Below are 13,190 nucleotides of genomic sequence, written 5' to 3' on the forward strand. Positions count from 1 at the left end.
GACGTTAAATACTTTTGAAAACAGAAATTTTTCGAAAAGCATTGCTGATGTCAACTCACAGGAGCAACAGCTATCACTGAAGTTGTTTCAACTCTGTTAAATCTGGACTTTCAATATGCAAATCTGTCATGTAAGATCACAACCTGACCAAAACTTTTCCCCAGAATTCAGTCAAGTACATATAAAGGAGAGGGCATGACTATATGGAACATTTGAATAGATATCAGGTATTTCACTGGTAAGTGTGAGTTAGACAGGGAAAGTCCAGTGAAATTATTTTCATATTTTTTGACATAAACATCGGTAGGGAAATTTTCAGACATAATAATCTGCTTTTCTTCAGTTGCATTTTATTGTAACTGAACAGAATGATACCGAGTAGGATAATGTTCAAATAATGACGTATTACGAAAAGACCACAAATTATGCACAAGGACTTAAATGCAGTGCGTTGCTGTGTTTGCAGTGGAGGGTGATGTATGGTGCCATTGTCTGAACACATACTTTGCCCTTTTTTTTTCATAATAACCTTATCATTGTATGATTAACTTCCATGCCTCTTCTGGCGTCAAGGATTAACCCTTTTCCTGCTAAGTTCATATTTCACCATTAGGTCAAGTCCGTTAAAACTAGTGAAGCACAATACGTCCCATTTGATGCATTTTAACCAAAAAAATGGAACATTTGAAGGCCTCTGAAATCACAGATACTGTAAACATGATTTTATGGACTAAAGCTGTTGGAACAGACCAAGCCAAATGGGTGAAAATACATGGTTTTGGCTCAATACCGCTTTTCAGTGATACTGTTTGGCAGATAAAGGGTTAAGCTATTTTGTAGCTATTTTCACATAACTGATATCAAATGCCAATTTGGAATGTAATCTAGGGTGTGTGTCTGACAGCCTGTTAATATACAGTAGCAAGACAAATGCTGACAATCATTTAGGAGATCATTTGGTAGCTAGGGGACTGCCCTGGAAATGCAATGTTACAGCACGGGCGTTCCATAAGGCATTTTTAGCACACACATACACAATGACAGATGTACATAGTAGTAGTAATACATTGTCGCGTGTCAGTGTAAGTCCAATATTGCTCTGTTTACCCAGAAAAATTACACCATTCATAAGCCCTGTGTGTCAGTAGATTTGGGTTTGGACTGACACTTTCCACAATGATATTAACAATGCACACAATACCTGTATAAAAATATTATACTTTGCATGTTGTAAAGCTGAAGTGCTGCTTGCCCAACATACCTGAAGGGAACTAAATTCAGTAGTTTTATACTTAAGAACAACACTAATAAGAGCAAATCGTCAAACTTGCATTTCCTATCATTTTATAGATGAGAAGCATCATATTAGTATGGCAATTTGAGATTATTATTATGCATGTATGATATGATGAAACTAAAGTACACTGACATGTAATTTTTGAGATAATCATATAATGCATACTCTATCTGTTACTGTTTGTTTGCAGCCATCAATAATGAAAAATATGCAGCAGCTTGACATTATTGTATCCTGTTACAATATTGAAGCCACTGGTTTGATTTATGATATCTGTATAGGTTGGCTTTGACAATGTCAAGTCATTAGACAGCCCAGTTGTAACACTCACTGTCCTAGAGCTATTGAGATGGCTGTGTATAATAAAATATATCACTCCTCAGGTCACTTAGTCCACAAGAAATCAGCCATTTGTGTGAAAAGTAAGAAACTGTTTTCAGGCTGTGTGAAAATTCAATATCCATGTGCTGCTGGCTGTAGAACCCATGAACTTGATACAATTGCACTGAGCTCTGCTGTTTCCCAAGCGACTTTGTCAGAAGGCAATATCAAAGTTAATTATGAAGTGAAATTAATTATTTATGTGGTCTTATAAAATTCATGAGGTATGCATGTCTCTGCAGTGTCTGAGCTCTCTCCTCACCCTATCACGGATCATCTTGAGTCAAGAAGTCAAGCAGCGTTTCTGTCAACCCAAGGAAATCATGCAAAACATCTGCAAACTGCTGGGAGCTTTTTCCTTTGTGTATTATTGTACTAGTAGATTAATACGTCAACATTAGGGGACATAAGGACACAGACTTCTAAGAAAATCCATTAATATCTTGCATCATTCAAAATTTCATATGAAGAAAGGTTTGTCAAAGTGAAAGGATGATAGCTCTGTCAGAAATAGACTTGTAAGGAGTAACATGTCAAGAATTTAAGAAAGCTCTAAGTTGGAACATTCCAAAAAAAAGGAAGGCCAGTCCATTATCTTGGCCCCTCAGGAAATCAAACGGTCTGCCCCAAAGACAGCTTGTCTTGATAAGATCTCACAACTATGAGTCTTGAATTAATACTGATGTGTCTGCGTTGAACTGGCTCCATTGAAATAAGGAAGAGAGGGAGTTCACAATGTGATATCCATTGAGTTTTCAGTCAAGATTTGCCATTGCCGCAACCTTCATAGCACTGATGGCTATCATGTGAGCGACATCGCTGCTGCCAATTGAAACAAGAAATTCTGTTTCTTGATATTGCGGGGATATTGCTACAGGTTGTTGTCAGATCTTTAATGGCATATGATGTATATTGTTTCAATATTACATGAATAGCAACATAGAACCCATTTTCATCATAATTTCTGACGACGAATATTTATTTTCTCATATATTAATGAAACTTTATGTCATGCAGTATCAGACCCCCTTGTGAGTAAACCTCAAGAATCCTAAGTCCACATACTCATTAGAGAAATCTGTGCTTGTACTTTGAGGGTGCCTGTCGTGGAGTATAAATACAAACATGCCTCCCAATATAATGTTGAATCGTACTGCAGCTTAGCATGGGCTTAGTATTCCCCCCTCCTGCCTATATACCCCCTCACTTCCACCTTTACCCCTGCCTGTAACCCCCCTCTTAATATTTTGTTACTTTGACCCAAAAGTCTGTGAGTAAAATATCCCAGGTAGAATTGCAAATCATCACCTGGTTCTTATTTTCCATGATGATATTTCATTTGCACTTCAATGAATGATCTTTCATGTATTGAATGGCAAAGAGAAACCCAGTGAACTATTTTAAACCTAAAACATCAATAATTCAATGAAGCTGTTACATTTTATGCCAATCATTTTCTCCACCATATAATTATCCAATATTTTTGACATCAATAAATTTCCCGTAAAAATCAAAGTACAAATTCATAAAAAATCAAAGTTCATACGAAAAGTTCGATGTAAATGATATCAGTGATGCTCCCACAGGTATTCAATTTAAATCTGTTTTCGTACTAATTTTTATGTACAAAGTCAGCAAAAGGTATTTTAAATTCTGAATGTACTGTTTGAAATGCTAGTCTCCTGCAGCAGTGCATCAGTGCACCACTCCAACTGCGTTCTCTACTATGCATGGATGTGCTGTAAGTTAACATAGGCCCTGAACAGCCGACTGAGTAGTCTTCTAGAAAGGTGCTCAGAGATCAAGCTCATACTCAGAATTCAGGGCTGGCAATAGCTCACTGAGATTATATATTAAGCTTAATTGCTGAGTGCACATGAGCAGAAGGATCAATGTGCACGTAGTATAGCAAAATTGCATTCTAGCCACCTTTGGGGGTCTGCAAGAGAATAATATAAACACCACACCCTTACATGTAAGTTGACAGGTGCAATGATCTTCGGTCTCAGATCATGATGTACTTGGGATCTGACACCTAGGGGAATAATATGGCAGAGAATATGAAGATGAATTCGGCATGTTCTGTCCAGTGATCAGGACATCGGATGAATCTTGAGTATACATATTTGGAGTACTATGATTTGATATTGTCTGTTAAATCACCAATGATGAATAACAGGCAGTGTAAAGGTCTGTAGAAGTCTACAGGTTAATTTTTTGACTTGATGACACTCATAATTGTATCTTGATACCTGAGGTCCCCTTACAGCCATATGTTCTCATGTAACATTATCTTTCCACTGGGATACAGAATAAAATGAATATTGAAAATTGATTGAATAATTTGTTTAAAGTCCTTTTTTGTTGTACATCAGACACTATTTGCAGGATTTGTGTAGGAATAACATATTCAGTAGATGAGGTTAAGTTGGAAAGGTGCTGTTAATGAAATACGATCTAATGCTGATGTATATACCCTCTCAAGTCAAGCACTGTGTCAACAAAAATGGAAAAAAAATATTATTCTTTATAACTTGGATGTATGAATATTTACCCAACTTGGATGTATGAAGATTACCCAAACCTATTTTTTCAAAGTCAGTCTTTAGCCACTGTATATTTTACCATGAAATGAAAATGTTGATTGTGTAGGAAAAGTGTAGTTTCATAATTGCCACCGTTAGGATTGTGTCTCTAACTGTCAGTGTTAGATCCAGCTGAAGTAGAACAACATAAACTTAGTATTTGTGTAATCCTGTGAGATCAGTCAATTACAAGTCTGGTTAAGTGCTACTTTGCGTCCCTGTACATTGTTAAATGTCACTGTATCTCTACAATACCATGACGAGATATTACACTTACAGCTGTCTGGCAGTCTATCCTAAGTCTCCATCAGACCTCAATAATTTATACCTGCTGCATGGCCATGTCTGGAGGAATTTTCTTCCAGGCAAATGGAAAAAAATAAACTCATGGATGTGACAGACCGTCCAGTTCCAAAGTGAAAATTAAATCAGAGATAGGTTGCTACATGGCTGAAAGTGGGAGCAATTGAAAACTGAGTGAGATCATTCATGAGTGAGGACATCTGAAATTTTATCTTTCATGTTTTCTTCTGTAATATCCCAGGTTGTGTCTTTAAACCATCACCAGCATTTATTATGATTACTGAGACAAGTTAATGTTGGTTATTTTAAGGGTGCCACGTACATGAGGGTAGGTTCTGTAAAAGGGAAGATTATTTATATCATAAGTAAACATATCATCACAAATGGGGATTAAAATATCATGTAACCTTGTCATGCTCTCTCATGAGACCTAAGTTAGAATAGGCATTTGACAACCAAACATCTAGGCATAACAATTTATTTACATAAACACCATTTCACACAATAAGTAACCAGAATAATGTGGAGAGTGAGAGAGACAGAGAGACAGAGACAGACAGACAGACAGACAGACAGACACAGACGGACAGACAGACAGAGATAATATTTTAACTGCTTCTTATTAAAGGGTCAACATATTTATTTCACCTAATGTGTCGATCAAGGTGGGGAAAGACGGGGTAGCAGGCGCCAACAAATATCTATTGAAAAATTGTTGATATTTTAAAATGTTATTCCTCAATATAGATATCTACTGAGCTTTATACTCTATGCAGCTGTTAATTCAAATTTATATACACAGACATGCACATGATTCATTTGATGAATTACACACAAATTTTATTACCAGTGGTATTAGCTGTATGCTCAGAACAGCTGTTCCACATATACTATCAAGTTTGAAATCAGCTACCAATACCAACTGTGTATTTTTAACCCTTTCGCCACCCAAATATGGTACATCCCTGTTGTTTATGTGGATATCTTGGACCGATGGAAGCAAAATTAGGGATGCATGGGTTGAAGGAACGATGCAGAAAGGAAACATGCCCATGCTCTGTCCAGGCATTGACATGAAAAAAAATGGCTAACATATTACATTCTACTCAACAATTCACACAAAGAGATATCCAGTAGAAGTATATATTCCACATGATCATTTGGACGGCTTACCTGTCTCAATAATATCAGGGGTTTACCCAGTAATAAATTCGCAGAAAATCTAATCCATCAAGTCAATTAGAACACCAAGATGCTCGTCAGTCTTTAATTTTTTACGAGCCACGGTTAATAAAAAATTGCTGTTTTTGTTCACTGAGTAGGCTAATATAACCATTATACTGCCAATGAGTGTATTGATAGGGCAGAATAATGTGTATATGGAGTCTGTTAAACATGCATGACATGCAGGTAACAATGCTTGTAGAGGAGAAAAGTCAAGTCCAATGGCCTAATTATACTGTCATCCCCATTCTGTGTATTATTTTCGAGCTCTGCCCTCGTTAAAATGGGTTTTGTGATGGGATATGCCGAGGATATAGGCTTTGATCCATAAGGTAAATTGTGGCGATATAAAAATGGAATTAATTTGCCTCTTCATGCCTGTGTGTGTGTGGTAACATCTGTGTGTAAAACCTTTCAAAATTTACTTAATTGAAAGTAAGGGCTGTAGACTGAACAAAATTTTGATGTTTTGTTATTGTGTTGATAATTTGATTTGGGTATTGCATTAACTCTTGTAAACGTTACATGTATATACTGAAACAGCCTAATTTCTCCATAGAATGCTTGGCTTTCATATCGCTGGAAGCCATAATGGTTGGGATATTAAATAAAACAGCCCACACAAAAGTATATAATAAGGCAGTTTGTCCTAATCGTGGATATGTGTATCGGGGTAAGAGCAGGCATCTACTGATGACAGCCAATATAGGAATGTGGTTATGTGTGAGGGAAAAAATAATAGATGAACAAAAATGGCTGTTTCATGAAAGCAGTCTTCGATACCTGGTTCTTGTATTTAGTGGTTGTTGACATTAACTGTAATATGTGATTTGAATCCTTTGTTCTCCTTTGTAAGTTGTACTTATTTAGTCAACTTGCTCAGAGATATCAAGCTGATAAAATACCTGCCCCAGTAACCATGAGTGTAAAACAAGAACAAGGCAAATGAAACTAGAAGTATTTGACCTCAAACCCTTCCCTCCAAATGACAGTTGGGATGTGCCAATATCCAGTGATGAAGTTTCTTTTTAAAATGTAATCTCTTTAAACACTGATGAGTTCTGCTTTTAATTATCCTCGGCCCCTTCACTTAACTGCATTGTATTGCAATTACACAATGTCAGTAATCAATGCGGACAAGAGATATTTGTATTGATTTAACAATTAGCTAATCTGACAAAACCGATTATGTGACACCAATACAGGTTTACTGGTTGTATGATGCATGCTTGGTTCTCCAACCGACAAGTTTGAAATCTGTGATGCAAAGAATTGACCTAAATGAATGATTTTATCACAAGGAGCAGAATTATTATTTGAAGTTTTGACATCCTTCTCTTGGGAAAACAATTATAGGGCTGTATGCAAATGATGTCACTGGTCTCTCTTTACTATGCAAATATAAATATTTGTCTCAAAATTTAGATTACATTTTTGGAAATTATTTATTCAAGAACGACAAAAATTCCTACATACGTTTGTGCACATGGTTTTGTTTGTGCCATGGTTCATTGTCAGCATTTCAAGCAGCAGTGTCAGATGTTGTACATTTGCAGCTATATGATGTGCAGTGGTAGAGTTGCAGCCTTTGAATCTCACCGGAGTACATGGTTTATAGCGTCATTCCACATTTATTTGAAGAATAAATCAGAAAGTTTTGTCTTGGGAAAGAAATTGAATTTTTTTTTTGCAGAGAGAGGAAAGTGCATATAGAGGTGCAACCACTCTGGTGATTGTTGTAGTAGAGCCTGTAGCTATATAAATGGGTCAAACCAAGAATTTGATTTGACCATGGCACAAAAAAGCCATGTGCAGAAATTATACATGTACTTCCATACATGTTACTACACATTGGTTTGCTTGTACTGTCATGTCGTGTCATCTCTTGGGCATAAGAATCTGTAGAACATTCATGCGTCCTTTTTATTCCAGAGTGGAGCCCTCGAATAGCTGCATCAGTGACTGAACACAAAATTTATCATGTAAAGATAGTGGCAATTTGAAGCCTTATAATGTGATCTAATACGTCTCTGTGCAGGGGTGAAAATCTGGCGACTACATTGTTGATAATTCTGTGGGCGAGGAGAAATAGCAGTTCCTTTACTTTAATCTGTGTCAAGAAGACCTCGTCAGCGATCGTCATCTTTTAGCTAGCGGAAATTAGCTGGAATATCTCTCGATTATGTTGAAGAGTTCCTTTTTTGTCATGATGTTCCGTCATGTAAGAAGTATTTTCATCTAAATCAGTTACAGCTAGATATCCACTGTGGCTACAAAAGAGGTTGTGAAAGATGTCGGGGAGGTCGTTTCCTTTAACTTATCAAGAAAATCAATCCTCTTGGCAAACATTTTTGCATCATATGTTATACACCCATGGCAATGAGTCTTTTGTGATTTGGTTTATATGTTGTCAGAAGGAAGCTTGTGATCAGTACTATGTGATAAACAAATAAAAATTTCCTATAAATTTAAGAATATGGCAAGTGGAAAATTATGCCAGTTTAGATGTTATAGTGTCACTCACATTGAACAAAAAGTACGCATGAGTGTGTAGTGCTCATTGATGCATTTTCAATAGCGTATTGGATCTGTGAATGAGGGATTGGTTTTGCTGTAAATATTTGGGAATTATATTCACAGGATTAAGCCATGTACTGAAATTACAAATGAAAGTTTTATGACTGTGCCTGTTTTTCCATTCTGTGGTCGGCAAACGTGTAGACATTTATGATGAAATTGAATACACAGCCTGTCAACTACGTCGTATATATTCAGCTTTGATGTATAAGACTAGAGGTTCTACAAATCACATGCCGACTTTGCCCACAGCTGAAAATCTCCACCTAACTCCATCCATCATAACAAGCTGATCCCTACAGGCAACTTTATTGATGAGTACTATGCCCAGTCTCATTTGCGATTCTCCTGTTTTTCTGGTTTCCATGATCTTGTTGAAAGGGAGAAATTAATCGTTGATAAATAATTTGTGTTTAATTTTATGTCTGTATGGTTTTATTAACTGGGCTGTGTGATTGATTACATCGCTGTGATTGCTGTTGTATTTCAGCTTTTAGGATTTTTCAGTGTGCACGTGAACAGCGCCCTCTTGGGAGGAACTGATCTCATTGTCTCCGATTGTCATGTTGCATCATGGGAGTGATAGTGCTCATAAAGATGGTACACCACCTAAAATTCTGCTCCCAGACATAGAGGGCCAACCAGTTGGTAAAAACTTGCCTGAAAAGGCAATGATGTTGAAAGTCTTAGCCACTTAGATATAATAAGTACAGTGTTTGAGAACTGCATTGATTTTATCCCAGCAGTAAAACAACAAAGTGCTTGAGAAACACAACAGAATTTTTCAACTTCTCTGTATGATTTTCTTACAGTGCTGGTCCGAAAGGAGACAATATTTATGAATGGGTATCAACTATACTAGGTCCACCAGGGTCAGTCTATGAGGGCGGTGTTTTCTTCCTTGATATTCACTTTTCACCAGATTATCCATTTAAGCCTCCTAAGGTAAGACACACTCTTCATAGTTTTGTCGATATAATCCTCTGCAGCTTTTGCCATCTTTGCCGTACAGATTATTTGTTCTTACTTCAAGAAGGAATCCTTTCTGTGTTGAAGTGGTTACTAAAACTCAAAAGTATAATGTCCTGCAAAGCTGGTGTCAGTTGCAATCACACTCACCGGTGGCGCCAAGTCTGCCTACACAGGAGATGTGCCAGCTGGCCGCGGACATTCTCTATGTAGCAAAAAAGACAAGCAACCAAAAAACTGTAATGTAAACAGTCATTCCGATGGTTCAATTTTGAAATGAATTTTAAACTTGGGTCTGTGTGCTAACAGCAGAATACAACACGCTTTGTTTGATCTGACTCCTTTTAAGAGAGTATTTTTTTCCAGAAATTGACATTAGTGGTAGAGCAGTTACCAGACTCAAGCTTGACCAGTTAATTTAATGCTACTTTATCTGGTGCCACTGACCCAATTCAGTATGGCAGGAAAATTAAATTTCCACTTCAAGTGGCAAGGTATCTGTCAAAATCTCCCAAAGAACATGTCAAAAAAGGAATTTTAAGTCTATAAAATGGCAGGTATGCAAAGATAGATGTAATCTCTGAAATTTAGTGTTTATCCATAAAAAGCTCATCAACATTTACAATTTTGAATTGCAAATTTGGCAATGAAACTTGCTCATTGATCCAAAAAAAATCATGTTTGCCAGTTGTTTCAGGTAACAACAAATAAAATCTTGTGCTGTACAGGTGAACTACTTTTTCACTGATTGTACATGGTCAGTCAGAATGTCCTGTACACATCCAACCACATTTTCTTTGTTACACCCTTGTGTCTTTTCGTGTCCAATTTGTGTAATTTGTCAACATTTGTCAGTAATCCTGTCACCATGTGCCTCGCAAATGAACATTACTGCAGCTTTCGTCATCACCTTAACAACAAATCAAAACTAATAGAATTTGTCGCCAGGGAGATAAGTACTTTTAACAGGTGTTTTCTTGAAATCCGCATTTGATCCCATAGTTACAAAGTATGTCAAGGTTCTTTATAAAGAATAATGTACGAATCACATTTTAACAAGATTTATGCCATATAACTAAAAGTACTTGTACTCTGCAAATTTTTGATACAAATGAATAAACTGTATGTCCTCCAAAGTATCTTTGTGCTGCACAAAAATGTTGGCAAATAGTTCATAAAATAACAGCTGTAGCTATCGGAAATAGCTAATTTTTGTGTGCAAATGCTGTAGGCTCTTGTGTTACCATGAAAACATCTTTTGAATAAACAACTTTTCCAAAGGTTAATTTTTACATTGACTATTCCAGTGTATGTAATCACTGAAATACTGTGTAATTATTTAAAAACCAGTGTACGTAATTATTGGAAAACAGTATATGAAAACACAGCACTGTGTATAATTTCAGCACACAGCCTCATTGACATGCTATGATGCAGTGATAAACCAAATTTTAGCGTAGATAATAAATTATGAACATATATTGACTGAATGTTTCAGTCATGTGTGGGCGCTTTGTCATTTTTGACCCTTGAAACCACAGACATGGTAGAGTTCCAACACGTGGCTGAATCTTCCAGTCTTCTATGACTGTCCCTGTAACTATCTCATACTCCACCTTATGTTGTTTGAATATCATGTCCCAATTACACGGAGTAAACAAATATTTTGACCGAATCATTTCTTGAAAAGGGTGAATATGTTTGACAAATCGTTACCCGACCTTCGCAAAGGCCAACCAACAAACAAACTGCTTGACACTTTAATGGGACCCTGGATAATCAAAACACTCTCAAGGCAGGTGAAATTTGACCTGACCTTGACCATAAACCCCCACCCTTCCAAAAGTTATGTGTTTAGCATTACAAAAATATGACGACAAAATTATAATATGAACTTGCCCTAAACAGAATAAATTGTGGAAATGGATTAGGGGAAGTACAAACAGCTGACTTGTCTTTTTAATAACAAGCATTTCAAACTAGAATCTGAACATTGGCTCAGTATCATGTCTATAATATTTTCTATGGTGTAGCCTTGGCTTATTATAAGTTTGTGCAAATCTGTTCAGTGCAAATGTAGCAAGACCCCCCTCTCCCCACTGATCTAGATGATTTTTCTTGGTCTTACGTTTTAATCAGCAATGGTCCTTAAAGGACATAGTGAAGATGCGCCACTTTGTGCACACTGCTTAAATATGAAATAATGATGATGAAATAGACAATATGGAAATATTGATAGATGTCAAATTGACTCTTGAGACGACAGATATGTATCAAGTTAAGCAAAAGGTTAAAGTCTTTATCCTGTATTGAGACATAAATTTACACGAGACATACGGTCACACCACAATCACATAAATCGCTGTGAACTACAAACCTTGCGTTAATAAACCTTGGCAATTTATTTTTTGTTCTCGGTATTTGAGTTATTTTATATTATACTCGCCAGCATTTTCATCTCAGTGCTGTACATTAATGTAGACAGGGTTATAAAAGTTAAGGAGATGGCTCCCAGCTGTCTGTCATACATGGATATTCCCTCTGTAAACATACACCAGAATCTCCTTGAAGCCAAGCACTTGGCATTTTGACAGACAGGGTGGCATGTCCAGTCAAACAGAAGTGGAGTCCACAGTTCAAACAAATTTTTCAGGCATTATTGATGAGTTGATTGAGAAGGAAATGATGAGATATGACTTCCTGTTTGTTTTGAAGTTCAAATAGACTGGTTTGTCAGTGTGGAAATTGATATTTAGTTGTCAGTGTTTTAAACACGTCATGACTTCAGGCTTATGCCTTCTTTGTCAATAAATATAGTTTATAAATTTGTTGTAAATCCCACTATTTGCTTCACAGCACTATTCTGAAATGGAAATATAATCATAAATCACAAATGTTTAACATCCAGTATAGATGTACTTTAAGAAAATAAGATATACATGACTTCGCTAGATTTGGGCAATATGACCAGTACATAATTGAAATTTCAAAAGCATATTTGCTGACCCTCAATATCTCTGTATCCATAATAACACATTTATACCAAGGTGAAATTCCAGTAACATTTACTAGCTAGTTAAATAATTCCTACTGAGAGCAAAACTGCTACTGTTTAGGTCTGTTCTTTTTCTGATACCATCACAATATACAGAAATAAATATAAATTTTAGCTGCGTTGTTCAAAAATAAAAAAAAAATACAATTTTGTAGTATTTACACTCATTGCTTTTCTTCCTCCCTCCCTCCCCCTTTCCCTTCTCACCACAGTTGCTCTCTCTCCATGACTCCCTCTTACCTCCCCCTTCATTCCACACTATTCCCTCTCCCCATCCCCCCTCCCGTTCTCCCTTCCATCCTGCTTAACTATAGAAGGTACTTACTGTAGAATTAACACAGGGTTAACAGTAACATACTTTCAGTGTCTTTTACATTGGAAAATTTTCAGCGACTCAAAATGAAAATGTGTTTTTGATGGATGTGACTGCCTTAGAGGAGTTAAGCTATTCATCTGAAGATGTGTAATTCATTGTACTTACGTTGAAAGCTGCTTGAGGTATTTTCAGTGTAAGATTTAGCTTGTGTGTGCTATTACAGCACTGGAAGAAGGGACAATGGTTCACAGATAAAGCTGCCAGTGTTTAACCTAGGTGTGTTGCATGCTGTATGCAAGTGCAAAGAAATAACAGAAGTGAGAGACACAACTGAAACACATGTATAACCTGTGTACAAAACTGCAAGCCAAATGGAATGTGTTTAGGGTTTTCAGAAATATAAAGCAGTCTTGTGCGAGAATGTTTTTCAATCCGTCTGTGTGTCAATGATGGTAACAGTATTTGATGACTGGCAAAACAACA

General features: G+C 36.6%; 1 protein-coding gene across 3 annotated transcripts in view; it reads left to right on the forward strand.

The window, feature by feature from the left end:
- Positions 1 to 13,190, forward strand: part of LOC139143927 (ubiquitin-conjugating enzyme E2 E1-like) — a 111,407-nt gene that overhangs the window by 90,670 nt on the left and 7,547 nt on the right. For all 3 annotated transcript variants that reach the window (XM_070714540.1, XM_070714542.1, XM_070714541.1), the window contains one exon: positions 9,180 to 9,312. In XM_070714540.1, the coding sequence (XP_070570641.1) occupies positions 9,180 to 9,312 (133 nt within the window). The remainder of the gene's footprint in view (positions 1 to 9,179; positions 9,313 to 13,190) is intronic.

The sequence above is a fragment of the Ptychodera flava genome, chromosome 11 (genome assembly GCF_041260155.1).
Source record: "Ptychodera flava strain L36383 chromosome 11, AS_Pfla_20210202, whole genome shotgun sequence".
Taxonomy (NCBI): Eukaryota; Metazoa; Hemichordata; class Enteropneusta; family Ptychoderidae; genus Ptychodera; species Ptychodera flava.